Source organism: Homalodisca vitripennis, chromosome 6 (genome assembly GCF_021130785.1).
Source record: "Homalodisca vitripennis isolate AUS2020 chromosome 6, UT_GWSS_2.1, whole genome shotgun sequence".
NCBI classification, from domain to species: Eukaryota; Metazoa; Arthropoda; class Insecta; order Hemiptera; family Cicadellidae; genus Homalodisca; species Homalodisca vitripennis.
The window spans coordinates 74,097,493-74,114,261 of NC_060212.1; the positions used below are offsets into that span (position 1 = coordinate 74,097,493).

General features: G+C 32.6%; 1 protein-coding gene across 2 annotated transcripts in view; it reads right to left on the bottom strand.

The window, feature by feature from the left end:
- Positions 1 to 16,769, bottom strand: part of LOC124364464 (fl(2)d-associated complex component-like) — a 65,635-nt gene that overhangs the window by 2,902 nt on the left and 45,964 nt on the right. Inside the window, exons 13-18 of one of the 2 annotated variants that reach the window (XM_046819973.1) lie at positions 16,276 to 16,355; positions 13,176 to 13,330; positions 10,760 to 10,836; positions 10,421 to 10,521; positions 8,256 to 8,450; positions 22 to 172 (exon numbers count right to left, since the gene is read on the bottom strand). In XM_046819973.1, the coding sequence (XP_046675929.1) occupies positions 22 to 172; positions 8,256 to 8,450; positions 10,421 to 10,521; positions 10,760 to 10,836; positions 13,176 to 13,330; positions 16,276 to 16,355 (759 nt within the window). Of the gene's footprint in view, positions 1 to 21; positions 176 to 8,255; positions 8,451 to 10,420; positions 10,522 to 10,759; positions 10,837 to 13,175; positions 13,331 to 16,275; positions 16,356 to 16,769 lie in introns of both variants that reach the window. The other variant, XM_046819972.1, reaches the window with a different exon arrangement.

Below are 16,769 nucleotides of genomic sequence, written 5' to 3' on the forward strand. Positions count from 1 at the left end.
TAGAATCTGAAATACACAAACCTGATAGCAAGGTCTGCCCGAGCCGAAAGGGCACGTTTGAATGTGTCAGCACCAGAGAAGAGACAGCGCCGCCGAGCCTGTTTGTCACGCAGTGTCACATGCAGTGATGCTACAGGATGAAGCAGTCCAATCTTTCCCTTCTCATCCTCACCTTCTGAAAAATAAATAAATAAAAATCTATACTAAAACCAATGGTTAAATAAATAAAAATCTATACTAAAACCAATGGTTAAATAAGAAAAATCTAACTGGTATTTCACTAATTTTATCATATTGTCAACAATATATTCAGTTAACCAAAATAAAGCGGTGAGGTAGGGGAGGATGCAGACATTTCGGATAACCAATTACATCTATAAATAACCTGTTGGAATGGGTGCATAGGGGAAATGAATTATGTACAAACAATTTCTGTATGCTAACTTTAGGAATGATGGAAGGAGCAAGGAATATCACTAGCAGTGGTGTTAGTTGGCCAGAGTGATGTTTGAACACTCACTCAACGCCTGGGCAACGCTGGGGTGACACCGTGGCTGTTGGGGTACGGGGGGGACGATGAATCATCTCAAGGACAAGTTATTTGCCCAGCCAGTCACTCCAGCTATCCATAGCAAATGCACTCATTCTTCAGCCCACAGACGGAGAGTTGGTACAGGGTTCTGCTATTGAATATTATTTTGCCCGATTATTTATATAAACGTTATCATTCATGGAACCGTTTCGACTGACTATGGTTTTGGTAAACCCGATTTAGGTTACCTGGGATTTTACTAAATCATCAATATTTCTAAGGCCTAAAATTAAGCAGATTAATTCAGGCTGAATTTAAGTGACACTTAATAAAGTTTGACTTAGCACAAGGGTAACAAACAGTTGTTGCACACAGGCTACACTGCCTTCACGTTAGTCAACCTAAATAGTGACAGGTTGTACGAACAATGAAATGTGAGTTTAAAACAAAAATTGGGCCTTTAAATCAAGTACAACGTTATTTTCATATACAAATTGTTAAAACAATTTCAGTCAATAAGTTAACTAAAAACTAAAAAAGTTTATTTTCTAACATACTTTTAAAAATTTGGGTATTAACCCTAGAAGTGGCAATGCTAAACTTCCACAGTGGCAAGCTCTTTTTGGCCACTTTGCAGAGTATTTTTTAGAAATTCACCAAAAATATATTTTTTACTCTAACCTAGTCATGTTGCATACTGAATTCTTCAGAATGAGTTAAATATTCATATTATGACAAAATTAAATGATTTCTTGAAACCTGAATTGGACTTATCATGTGAAAAACCAAAAAAATGTTGATTGACTGAACTAAAATTGTAACTTTGACACTTTGTAAAAAATAAAAAAACATAGTTACAGAAAATTCATTATATATCAAAGGTAGAAACAATAATTACCTACAAATACCAAAGGAAATAGTTTGAAAATTATAAAAAAATAAAAAATATTTTTTTTTTTGCAATATAGCAAAAAAAGTTGTTTTGTTGAAACTGGTAAAAAACAACCTAAATGCTGTAGAATCTTTGCATACTATATTTTATTTTGAAGAGAAAGAGTTTTTCTACAGATCTACCAGATCAGTTTATTACAGTAAATTATTATTTTTAGTTTTTTGTTTTGATTAAACTTGAAAATGAAATTTGGTACCAGGAAACAGTGAATAAACAAACTAACACAAGATCGTAGAAACAATGCCAAATTTATCACAAGCCAAAAAGATAGACAATGTTATAATAATAAAGAAAATATATAGCTATATGTACAAGCCAAGAGAAACGAAACAGTCACGTAGGCCTACTCAGCTAGTTTTGCCGCAGACCGCGGGAGAAAACTTAGGATTATTTCAGTTAGTACCATTGATTATTTCATCGTGATGTTGATGATTCTATATGAAATGTATTTGAAATTTAGTGGTGAACGCAACTGTGCAAACTAGGCGTAAAAATAATTATCGGTTGCCTAGCAATAAGCGGCAATGTGAAGCGACTTCTACGACGTCGCTTGCCACGTCACGGCGGCGTAAATAGAACGTCTCAGACGTCGCTTGCCACTTAGAGGGTTAAGGGTTCCCAATCTTAATCATCATATTCACTGCTATTTCACATTTGTATGGTACAAAAATAGTAATTTCATGGTCGTTAGTTGATAAAGATAATACGAGCCGCATGCTTGTGGCCGTGTTTAACGCTAAATGAAATCAGCAACTGTGTGAAAGCACTGATGCAGACTCTTTGTTTGCATCTGTTCAACAGGCGAGCAGTTGGGGATAGAGAACGAACAGCTGAATTCTGCGTTTTGTGGTCCGTGTGAAATCTGCATAATTAGTGTATTGAATTAGATAATGAAGCAGTTCACACAAGCGAGCACGAGCTGGGCAATCGCAGCCAACCGCAACATGCAGGTGAGACGATTGCAAGCAACCACCCACCACTACAGCATCGCAACTGACAGCAGCGACATAGTAGATATGTAGATTAGAAGGATTCAGAGGCAGTGCCGGTCGATCGCCGATAGTGACTATTCTTGAAATATGAAATCAGAATCTCTTTATTTACAAAATCACAAGGAAATGTAATGGCGTCAAAATGAATGCGTGTGTTCAACATAGAACTGTTTGAATAAGAAATTATGAACAATTCAACCATCTTGGACATCACAATTAAATTAATAATGTCTCGTACCAATAAATATTATTACGTATTTTAATTGTCTATTAAAATAAATATTCTTTTTTTATATATTAAAAACAACAAATTAAAATAAATCAAAGTTTTGATTTAGTAGTTGGTTTACAGATATCATATGAAATATTGCAAATAAAAAATGATAAAATATTTACACCATAGTGTACAAAAAGCTAGCTTTAACTCTCGCTTGAGTTAACCACTCTATTTAAATCCTGCCAAGACTGATTGTCGCGATTAGACTAGCTTAATTCTTGCTCACGTGTGAAATGGACCTTAATGACATAGTAACGTCGATAAAAAATGTTGATTCATCTAACCCCAAGTTGTAGAGATTTACACGGTTTGTACATTAACCCTTTTAAACCCCGACGTCCGTACTATACGGACGTCGTAATATAGCCACTGCTATATTTTAGCAGTAATATAGCATTTTATAAAAAAACATATGGCTGTAAACTATAACATCTCATGGCAGATCATAACAAAAAAACACAATTTTTTTAGAGACAACACACAGGAAAAAAAGCAAAACTGAAACATCCGCAGAAACCAAAAACCTTTACAAGAATCTTCATAAACTCCCAACTGAAACTAAAAGTATAAAACCCTCTAAAAAAGCTAAAAATACTCTACCAAAATATTTGACTTCATTAATGAACAAGACAAACCAGCTTTGACCACTTAACCACACCACAAAACTCATATTGTAGTCTTGACAGAGCATAGTCTAAAAGAATTTACCAACTTCTACATACCAAACTAAGAGATTACATATTAATTGGGGGGTTTTCCAGAAAGTTTTCGAGAAAAAAGGAGGAGAGTGGCCGTATACGCTCATGAATCACTTGGAAATGTAAGTAGAAAGTAAAGACAACAACCTCTGAAGAACTGATTTTTGTGAACAATATGCAGTCAATATTAAAGTGAAGCAGAAAACTGTATATACCTTCTTGGCGTCTACAGACCTCCAAGTTCGAAACCTTGAAGATGCCCTGAATATAATCTCAAGCACCTTAGACAAAATACCTACATGGAAATGCCCTACCATCATCATGGGAGACATAAATATAGACATGCTGACACAAAACCAAAAACAGAAACAAACTAGAAAATATGTTGAGCAGTCATAACATCGAAAGACTAGAGCTACCGCCAACTAGAGTCACCTCAACATCAGCCACATCTATTGACATGGTATGCTCTAACTTAAACTCTAAAGACATCAACGTAGATGTCATCACTACAGGACTGTCGGATCACAAAGCGCAAATCAGCACAATCAACGTCCAACCCCAGAACTTGAGACTCCCATCCTCAACACGTCGACAGTATAATCAGGAAAATCTCAATCAACTAAAAATTATACTGTCAAACGTAATCTGGTGTGACGTTTACAACAAAATAGAAGTTGATCAGGCCTATGACAGCTTTAATAATACTTTGATTTTAGCCTTGAATACAGGCATTGTCCTACCAAAAAATTAAGGTCAAAGAAAAAAAGAAAATTTGGTGTAGTGATTGATGAGGATACACAAACACTAAAACACAACTACTTACAAAGCACTGGACAGAATGCTACTTCATAGTTCAGAAGAAAATAAAAACAGAAACAGCTGCTAGAAAAAGGGAATATGACTTAAAACTGAAGGAAAAGCGAAAAGAAATCACATCGAACTACATTCAAAACTGTGAAAACAAAACAAAAGAGCCCTTTGGGAGGTGATCAACTACGGAAAGGTGTAAAAATACTGAAGATTCCATCAACTTTCAACTACTAGTCAAAAATGAACTGAATTGAGGAGCCGCTTGAAATTGCTCAACACTTCAATCAACATTTTGTCTCAGGGGCGGAGAAACTCTTACTGCTGCTGGCCAGATACAACAAAGGCCACAACTAAATGAGACTAGCTAGAAACTGACTATATTCCTGACTTGACTTTTCTACCAGTATCAGTCATCGAAGTAACAAACACCATATCTTCTTTTAAATCCAAACCGTCCTCTGGAATTGATGAAGTGTCCTCCAATACTACTAAAACACTGTAAGGAAGAAATTGCACCTCCACTTACATTCATCATAAACCTATCTTTCACCCAAGGAATTTTTTCCCAAAGCATTAAAACTAGCAAAAGTCTTTCCCTAAAACTCAAAAAGAATCCGAGCACCTCAATCGATAACTACCGCCCCATATCCCTCCTATCAACAATATCCAAAGTAATTGAGAAAATTGTCCTTGTCAGACTCTTGAACCATCTGACAGTAAACAACACATCATCACAAAGCCAGCTAACATGGAATTCCTCAAAGGCAGATCAACAACTTCTGCCATAATAAATTTCACTGAGCTTGTGCTGAATGAAATAGAGGAAGGAACTGCCATCAGTGCATTTTTCCTGGACTTCAGTAGGGCGTTCGATTGCTTGGAGCATGATCTTATATTAGAAAAGATGAAGAACATGGGATAAGAGGGATTTCTGGAAAGTGGATGTCAAGTTATCTCTAAAGGCAGATCACAAACAGTAGAGATAGCATATACATTAAACAATACAATTTATAAAACTAGATCACCACCACTTTTAATTGACAGAGAGGTGTTCCCCAAGGCTCAGTTCTTGGACCAATGCTTTTTATTCTGTTAACTAATGACCTCCCAAAAATATCTACAAGAGTTCTGCCAAGTCATGATGTATGCTGATGACACAGCCTTGCTGGTGGCTGAGAAACAAATACCAGAACTTGAAATATCTTCCTTTGTAGCCCTGGACATGGCAAAGCAATACTGTCACCAAAACAATCTTATATTAAATGACCGCAAAAACCCAACAACTGTGAACTTAGGAAGAGCAAGTGCAGTAATACATGGCTTGCCAGATATTGAATTGAAAAATGAAAGCTAAACTACCTAGGAATCATCATTGACAACACAATCTAACCTGGACTCCACATGTAGACCAACTCTGCAGAAAGCTCAGCAGTAGCCTATATATATTAAAAAGAATAACAAAAAATGAGCAATCTGGACACAGCAAAAAACTGCGTATTTCTCACTCTTTGAAGCACATCTAAGATATGGATTAGTGGTATGGGGTAAACTCTTCCCATCGGGAATCTCCAACGGGTACTAATACTTCAAAAGAAAGCTGTGAGAACATTGGCAGGACTAGACCCAAAGGCTACTTGCCGGCAAGCTTTTCAAAATCTTAAAATCTTGACTGTGATATCTCTGTTTGTGACTGAAGTGATCTGCTATGCTGTCTCACAGAAACATTACAAGGCTGGGAGAAATGCACCATTACAACACCCGGAACGCCATGAAACTATGCTCTGCCAATTCATCGTCTTGCTCTGTACGAGAGGAAGCCAAGCTATGCAGGACCTAAACTCTTCAATATTCTTCCAGACCATCTGAAAATAAAACAGTGGACAGAAATGCTTCAAGAAGAAGAAACTCCAAGAATGGTTTCTACAGAGGACATTTTACTCCCTTGAAGAATTTATAAACTGGAGGAACCATTAATCATAGTGCTTAAAATGGTTTATCCACTGTTTTTACATTGCTGACTAATATCCTAAATTATTACCTTTACCTACTTGACGCCAATTCTGTAACTCTATGTACATGAATAAAGAAACTGTCTATTGTCTATTGTCGTAAAAAATGGTGTCAACTCCCGACGTCCGTTATAGTGCGGACGTGCACTTTTTATTACTTTACTGGCCACCAATTTCACCCAAATGCTTTGAAAATTTCACAGACTTGTGCACAAAGATATTTTGCATCGAAATATATTAGTTTGTTAATGGTTTGACTTCGTATTTTTGTCAGTCTGTGACTGAGCAATTGCAGTTTCGTCTACGACTGACTGCTCACGCTTGTTGCAGACAGCTGTATATCACGTGGTTGTGAATATTCCGTTTTCTTCACCAGTTTTAGGTTAATGCAGTGTAAAGTACGGCAGTTAAAGTTTTAGTTTATTATTTGTTTGATTTCAAAATGAGTAAAAAACATCGTTCAAAGTCTTACGTAAGTGAAAAATACACTAATTAGTAACCTAGTTGCAAATGGTGTGGATGTGATTAGTGACGACGAGTTTGAGTGATGGATATCTTGAAAAAACATTTTGTAGTGATGTAAATATTGTTTTTAAAAACTTTTTTAAAATTTAGATTATGAACAGTTTTAGTTATTTTGTCAGAAAATACCTTTGGTTTTATGGTTTATTTTAAGTACTGTGAATTTCAAAGATCTTGTTACATTGCCTTGCCCAGAAATGGCAAAAAGAGAAATTTACACGGCTTTACAAAAATTGATGTTACTCCACTTGTAAATAAGGTAGGCCTATAATTTTATGTTTCCTTTTATTAAGGATTAAATATATCATAAATTAAATGGGGTATTTTTGTGTCAAATATTTTTTTTATCTATATGGTTTCCTTGATCAAAACTTGAATTTTTTTTTATTTTAATTTATTTTTTATATATGTATATGTATGTAAAAAAAATATTTTCAATATAATAATTTTTATTTGTATATTTCTGTATGCTACATGTATAAAGAAGTAAAACAAAAAAAAGAATTATCTAAATATCTTAAAAGATAACTGAGTTATGAATTTTTTTACAAAACCCTTACATTTTGTCTGAAATGGCTTGGGATTTCTGTCTCATCACTTATTTTAATGGCCGGGGTTAAAAGGGTTAAATTCATGGCTTATTTAAGGTTTTTTCAAGGCGAAAAAATTCACGGGTAGTAACAGTTTTCACGGGCGGGTGGGAACCCTGTATTTATCATGACCAGCATTAAAAGAATTAAAACTCCTATTAGATATATATTTCATAATAATTCTTTTTTATGTGATGTTAGTCTAGAAAGATCTGTATCCTTTTAATTATGCCTTTAGCATTTAAGTGTAGACAAATATTAAAATAAGTTCAGTTTGTTTAAAATCTACAACCATGATAATATACTTATATGAAAACCTGAAATTACCCAAATTACTGGCTTATCTTTCCAATAAAAATTTAATTATGTTCAAAAATATAATGTAATTCATAGAAATATTTATGTACATAACAATACTTACATTAAAAGATGAAATCAATATAATATTTTGGAAATTAAACTAAATGTAACTGATGTAATTTATACTAATATTAATATTTAAAATTTTAACTGATTTTGTTTAAGCATTGAAATTTATGCAAATTTTAAAACAAATGTTGGAGTTAGCATGAATAGAAAGATTGGTGGATATCCCTAACTCTTCTATCACTATTACAGTTTTACAAATCATGGTGAAACTTTTTTAATCACAAATAAATCTTTCTTATTAAACTTGTTGATGTAGTTACAATTTCCTACTGTGTATTAATTTTCTGTATACATTTTATGACCTACAACTTGAATATAGAAAATTGTTAATAATATCCTTACATCCCTAACAGAGTGACATACACATACAGAGCTCAAAAATATTAATGAATGGTTTATTTTTAGTCAGTTATGTAAACTACTAATACTGTAACTAATTACCTTTCTTCTCTGTGAGTTTATTGTGTATCTCATTGAAGAGATCAACACCTGCATATTCCATGGAGACTCCAATCCTTGCCAGTATGTTCTCCGGCTGCCACCTTCGCCTTGCCGCCCCTGGCCCAGCTTCCACCACTCGTGGTCTAGACTCTGCCACAAGACTGGCCCAGTCCACCCCCAGGGCATCACCCAGGCCTGTACCACACACAATTTAAAGAACCATTTTACAAAAAATGAACAGTGCAATAACTTAATACTTTGTCACGATTTTTTATAACCTATATTTGTCTACAATCGATTTTAAATCATTCTGTAGTGTGAAGTAACTTATAGTTCTCTAAAAAATTTAAATTCAAATTTTAAAAACTAACATATTATGCTTAAATATGAGTTCAAAAGTTAATATAAAATAACTAATTAAGCAACAATTTCCTACAAGCATCTAAACTGTATATTTATTACCATTAACGAACATATCTAACAATAGAGGGTTTACAAAGGTAATAATATCTGCTAATAGTATATTTGCTAATACTTTTTGAATCATGTATACATTGCCATTTTGCTGAAATTACAATGTACTATTTTGTTTGATTCTACACAAACAAGCCAGAACAGTTCAGAGCATAACAGATTTTAGCATTGGTTGATTTCTCAGAATATTACACAAACAGTATGTAAAAGTCGAATTGATGATCAAACTCAAACTCTCCATAGCAAACTTGATAATGAAATTAGTCTACAATGACAATAAGAATTGTATAGATAAGAGAATATGTTTAGTATACTTGATTTATTTAGCCCCACTACCTAATCAGTACTTGCTGGTGAGGTCCATTTTGGAACAAATAAAAACATTAACTTTAATGTATTCAGCTTTCTGCTTTGTATATGTTTTGATGTACTACATTCATTGTGTGACACTCAATAGAAACAAGTACATTTTATAAGTAACTAGCTGTTTCCCGCGGCTTCGCACGCTTTACCTAAACTTTGCCCGTGTATTTGCACTTCTGGTTCATGCACGTACATGTATTTTATTATAAAGCGGTCTAACAGTCAAGCTTTAAGTTCAACCATATATTTATCATAAAGACAAACATATATCCTAACTTAGTGCCTTCAAATATTCTTTGGCAAATTAATACACGTAACTGTCTCGTAATTGCAGTTTATAATGTGCTGGCGCTTTGAAAACTTTTATATTTTGCAGTGCCACCTCGTGGTGAGTTTTATAAATGAGTATAGCATATAAACCTTCTCTGTCGAAAAGTACACATACATCCAAATTTTCATAATGATCGGTCAAATAGTGTACGACTCCATAAAAGACAAACGCACAAACATTCATTTTTATATATTACGAGTATATAGATTTCCGGTTTTAATAATTAAAATTGCATACTACATTGTACAGAATTGAATGACCAATTGATCTCTCTAGTACTGAAATGTTACTAAAGAAAAAATGTAATATATAATAAGATTTTTGATGCAATCTAACTAGGAGCAGCTGACACTATCGTTGCTCATGAGACAGCTGGACAGTTACAGCATTGTGCTGGTCATGTTTACATCGTCTTTGTGTTGTTGATTTACCTTTCAAGGTAATACAATAGTAATAATTATGTGGTGAGTAGTTTTAGATGTAATACAGAGTTTTGTGTGTGTATAATGACGCCTATAGTAATTTTTCACTTTATACAGGTATAAGCGTTATGTTAGTTTGTTTATTATTTATCTAATTTATATATTATACCATTACAACGGGTACGAGGTGTCTGCCCATTTCTCTTCCTCCTCTAAACCCTTCACTTCTTAGTTTTCACTTACCTGCCATGATGTGTGGTGGTTGTAACAATGTACTTGTATTGCGTAGTGGTATTTTTTCCTGATTTTGATTCTGGGCCTATTAACTTTTCTGTTGTGAAGTACGACTTTTTCAATTTATGAGTATACTTAACCTTATTTTTTAGGTTTTGACGCCTGAACAAGAGAACAGACACCAGTTTCGAAAACATAGTGTTTCAGTTTTTTTTACATATAACGATGGCAAGTTCCCAAATTTCTATAATAATCATAATCACGCTGAGTAAAGTATAAAATTTCATATCCAGATAAAATCATCCACTGATTAATAGTATTCAGTATTGATTATATTTTACCTTTATTGGCCCTTGCTTCTTCTTCTAATTCTTCATCAGATATCTCTTCAAAGTCCAAGTTGTCTATATTTTCTTCCTCACTTGGTCTGTCTTCTAACAATCTGAAATTAAAAAGAATGTAATGATTCGCAATGTTGAAAGCCAACAAGGAATATAGAATCAAGTACTGCTCATAAATAAAAATTTCAACTGAGAAATCAAACCATTTATAACTCAATATGCCTAATGATTGTGCTACCCACTTTATTGTGTTTGATTTATTATTTTAATCAACCTTGAAACTTATAAGAGTATAACTTCTACCAATGCTACGATTAAAAGTACGAAGTAAATCTCTACCTCTGGTCTAAATCAGGAGCCGAGGGCTGGACTGACACATCTTCCTCCACCGCAGCACTGTCCTGAGGTGTCATGTCCTTAAAAAAACACATAATACATCAAAGGTACTGACACTACTGATCAAAACAACAAATACCACATCTTCTTCTAAATTTTTACACTATCAGCTAAAAATTGTTAGGGCTGGAGTTGTACACCAGTTTATCATTCCAAAAGTAATTATTCATCTGAGTTTAAACTGATACTTTATTCAACAAACTATATTATTTTATGACGTCTTAGGTGGTACAAGAATTAAAGTTATAAAAAGATCTCAGCCCTTTTTCAATAATTACTCTACAATAACAGAAAAAATATTACTATTATATATATAATTTAACCCTTTTAAGGCCGGCGGCGGTAATAGGCACCCATGGTTAAATAGTGACATGTCTGTTCAAGGCCAGGGTGTTTCACAGCTGATGAGCATAGTTTTAGAAAAATATTCATAGGAACGTTATTTTTGATCATAAACCAATATTTTTTTATATATTTATTTCAAATTAAATTATCTTTTAAGAAAAAAATACGTTTACCCCCAAATATTTCAAAAAAATTTACACTTACAAAAAAAGTATTTTGGGTTTTTTTTAAATTTTTTATGTTTCAGGAGATTTTAAAAATATTCAACTATTATAGAATCCTTTTAAACATATATATTTTCAAACTACAGCTAATTATGAGAAAAATTACAAATTGTGAAGTGCCTACCTTGATGTGACATTAAGTTGTAAAACATAAAATAAAATTCACCTATGTTAATTTTGGTCTAAAGTAAAGAAACACCACTACTGGCTTGCTGTTTATCAGAGCATTTTCACTTATCAGTGATCTCTCCTGGTGCCTTTTACTCATCTTAACTTTAAAACTCACAATATAATATAATACTGATTAAAATATAATTATTTAGTTTTTAGCAACACACATAAACAACAAACATAACTTAATTACATTAAAACATAAAACCAATATTTAATACTTTTATTTTTTGTGAGGCCTTTCGATAGCAAGGCTATCTTCTTCAGACACGTCACAAAAGTATTAAATATTGGTTTTATGTTTTAATGTAATTAAGTCAACAGTAACCAATATAAGCTCCATCTACAACACCAAACATAACCATAAACTAGATGTCCAAACAATTACGACAACACAAGAGTGCCGGCGTCAAACCAGCTGTCTGTTACGTCATCTAAATGCATAGATATAAAATATAAACATTGAAAAAAGCGGCAGTGACATTGCCGTTATTTATGAAGCCCATATATCCCTCTACACAAGTATATCATGTTTTGTGGCTTTTTGAAAAGGAAACCAGCCAGTGAACGGGAAAAATGGACGGGTGCCTATTACGGCCGTTGGCCTTTAAAGGGTTAATGACTTATGACTTCAGAAAACAAAATTTTTTCAATGAGATATAATCTAAGACGATGATTTTTAGTAAAATATTACTTACAGAAAATTACATTTAAAAAAATAAATAAAAAACGTCTTTAGCTGGTTGTGTTCCTGATTAAACAATGTCCCTAAATACTTAAAACTTTGACTGTAGTGGATCCACCTCACGACTATCCCGAGTATCCTAAAGTCAGTACGTGACTTTTGTCACAGTGAAGGTGTTAAATACTTAAAAATTCTCCATGGAATAATTGAAAAAGGTTTTTATTTCCAATATTTGGGAAAAATATCTTAAAGAAATGTGACTAAAAATTCTTTAAAAGGTAAAAAAATACTAACCAAACACGGATTGTACAATCTTAAATGTTTGAATGTTAAATGATTCTATCCGTACACAAGTCATTGGGTTCTAATCACTGGTGATAGGATATCAACAATGGTCGACAAAATCACAATAGCCCTGTATTTACTTACTTTTGATTCAGTAGATTTTCAGATGGCTGCTTTTTGACCCAAATGTACCACTATAAAGTTTAATTGGATTTTCCACCTTAGCAAAAAATTTGAAACATGGCAAATCTCCAAAAATTAAAACAAAAGTTTTAGTAATTGTATCAAAATAGTACTTTTAACAGTATGATATGATACAAAAGAGTGACAGCAAAATCAACACTTAATTGTTGCTGCTGGATCTTTATAGTTGTGATGTAACTGATATCTGAATAAAAAATTTGAATCATTTAGCAAATATTACAAAAATAAATTAAGATAATTTCTGGAAACCAGTTTCACTATTGCACCATAAACAAGCAAAAAAATTTTATACACATAGGAATTAGAATTCTTGTGTTTAAATTGAGAAAGTGAATTAAAAATTGCATTCTTAATCTCTTTTGTTTAAGATCCCATATACTTTTATTTACCATTTATAGCCATCCATTTCACACAGTTACATCTACTACTAAAAACAAACACTTACAATGTCTTCTCTGTTGAGAATTTCATCAGGATCATCGCTAATGTCACTGAGGGCCTCCTCCAACATGGCTGATGTCTCCTCTAGTCTGGGCTTCTTAGCTTCCACAGGTCCTTCGCTGCCTTCTCTACCCCGCTTGAGGTTGACATCCACGCTACCTGTAGTTCAGATCACTTTGTAATTTTTTATACAATACCCGTAGTGAAAAACAAAAATCAGAAAAAGGACTCTCTTCTCGGTTTTGACCCTCCTTCCATCACTGTCACTTTGGCCTACACACTGGAGAGAGTGAAATCAAGCTTGCCCGCGTTGATTTCTTGCTCACAAAGCATACTAAATAGTAATAAAGTGTTTTATTGCTCGTCACTATGTGAGATATCGGAGGTACCGAATATGATAGTTTTTATTTTATGCCACAATGTCATCAAATCAGAGTTGTGAATGTTGTGTTTAGCTCCAGTTCACTAAACTCAACATTCACATTGAATTAATCCTATTTTGTAGTCTAGGTGTTTCTAATGTCAAAACAATGTAAAGAGTTCATTTTGAGCTTTGTTGCCAACATTTTTTGAATCTCTTCATACAAACATGACTCCACATTCCAGGAGTCAAGTCTTTTACTGTGCCAGATTTCAGATGCTGCACTAAGACGAAAGTGAGCTGGAGCCAAACTGAACATTCACATTGAATCAACTCTTTCCACCATCTCTACGTTTTGTGTAAAAATCAGAATTTTGATGATTTTATTTCTTTATTGATTTATTTTAGAACGTTTAAAACTTACAGTGCATTCAAAATATACCATAAAACATTTCATACATGTCTTTTTTATTTTGTCACTTACTTAATAAAAAAATATCATTTTGTGTAAATTTATTATGAATTTGTACATTTCCTATAAAAATCCCAAAAGAAATAATTCTACAGAAAATTATATTTTTTTCAGCAATTAATTTGTCATATTTTTACATTTTCAATTTGTTCTACAAATTAACCCTGGAAACTGGCCATCATTTTTCCCAAAATAGCAGGCACTTTTTGGTGATTTTGTAAGGGTTTTGTATTTGAATCACTGCTCATCTATTTTTTAAGATACAAACATTTTAAAAACATCAATGTCTTTAGAAATAAATGCAGTTTCCAAAAAAAATATTAAAGATTGAATCATTTAATTTATTTTTATTTTTTTACAGATTAACTTAAAATATTAGTAAAGAATAAATTTTTCTCAAAATGTATAGCACCCTCTCAGGTAATAATGAAAGTTTTTAGAATAATTCTAAAATGTACAAAAGTTTGCTTAATTACAAATTACAAAAAAAATATTTAGGTAAAAGAAGTTTATTGGTACTTTTGGATAATATATCTATAAAAAACTACAAAATCTGAAAACCGTTTGTATAGCACTATTATGTATACCATTGTGACATTTTGGAATCTATTGGATGAACAAATATTTTTTTTCTAAGAGATACATATATGTAGAAGAGAAAAAAATATGATATTTATAGAAGTTTACATTGTATAAGATATTTTTTATATAGCAACAAACTTGTTTTTATATTTTTACAAAAGTCAAAAATTGTGAAATAAATGCCTAACTTTTTTAGCTAACAATTTTCTTTTCATCCAAATATTATTTATAAAGATAGTACGTTTATTGAAGTTTACAATAATGTACAACAATGTATTTTTGTCTCTATTAATTTTTTTGTTAAAAATATAAAACAAGCGATGGTCATAGAAATAAAACGCTAATACCTTCAGAAAAAGTAAAAAAAAAACTTTTTTTACTTTTATAATAAATACCTTTGGCATAAATTTAAATCAAAATGTCTGCAAAATAATAAAACACTGAACCTACGTGAACATAGGCTTATTTTCAGTTTCACAAAAATCCAACCTATTCGCTAAAACTTAACCTAACCTCTACATTTTTCACTTCACTAATTAAAAAAAACAATAAACAAACTTTTATTTATACACACTAAATAACGAAAAGTCTAAAATATCCAAATAAATAGCAAGCAATACACTAATACCGGCAATGGCGTAATAACAACAGAGAAATCAACACGGCAACCATGCGATGCGTTGTTCTTCTCTACTGGCTGAGTCGGTGATTGCGCAAACAGAACAAAAAATAAAATACTAGTCATAGTCTTCGTTGTCTATTATACTGTTGCTTAGATCAATTCTTCTTATTTGTTTTGATATGATTATCACTATTTCAGACAATGATAAAGTAAAAAAAATAACAAAATTTAATAAGCTATTTTCGGACCCATTAGGCATTTTGGGATTTTACAAAACACGAGCTTTTCAAACGCTTATTTTATAAACATTTATTTTCCTACTGGCTATTGAAAAGATGTTTCTGAAAGCCAAGAAATACACTGTTTTCAATGACAACACTTATGATCGTGTTAGAACGTAAACTCACGATAGGGAATTTTTAAAAACATACGGTAATTTTAGCGTGTTCGGAAATCACGCAAAACAAATGGCAATCGGAAATGTGAACATCCAAGTTTAGAATTTTATAAGGAAAGATTTAACTTAACTATAGAGCGTTTTATGATATAATATGAAAACTTGAATCTTTATCTTTAGATTTACGTATGTTTTACTTCAAACAAAGTAAAAAATAGACTTGCTGTGAGAGATCATATTACGACATAGTTAATGCGTCGAAAATAGCTTAGTGCCATTTTGAAACTGTAGTTAATGCGTCGATAATCGCTTAAAGCCAGTTGCAGGGTTAAACGTACTTTTCTTTTGAGGTAAAAAGGACAATTTTTATTGTTATAATTTATTTTACATTTCTTTTTAATATTTCAAATACAAAACAAAACACAGAACTGTATAATTAACTCATAGTTTTATCTTTCATTTAAGTAGACACATGAGTATGTTTAAATAAAAACACACAAAAATTGCCTGCCACTGAGCAGTTTTTACCACTCCCAATCTTTCGATTTGTCAAGGGACATAAGAATGTTGATAACGTTTCTGATGTACTAACAACACAGATGCACACGCACGCAAGCACACTCAAACACACACACACAAAACCAATGCTAGTTATGACACACAAACTTACCAGTATCCATGTTATCCTTCTTGAAGTCACCAGAAACAGAATCCTTGTCAACAATGTCTTTGGCCTGGGAGCGCCGACCACTAGATTGAACAAAATTTATTAAATACATTAAAGACTCAACTATCAGAATTTCAAGGGACTTTTTCAAACGCTTGGCATCACTAAATGTTGGGTGAACTGAATTTTTAATGATTAAACCTTATCCAGGAAAGGACAAAAAATAATTATAGAATTAATTGCACTGTGATTAATACTATAGTGTGTATAGTTTATTTATTATTAGAATTATAGGTGGTAGAAAAATTGTGTACAACAGGAGTAATACCCCTTTTTATCCTCAGATTCCCTTCATGTGTTCAGACAACTTCCCTTCTCTCTTAATAACAATGTAATAACCTACTTCCCTGGATACAAAATTAAGTAGAGCCTATGAATGCATCTATAGTGACACCCATTTTTTCCAGCTGGTCAAGCTAAAGACACAGTTGTTAGCT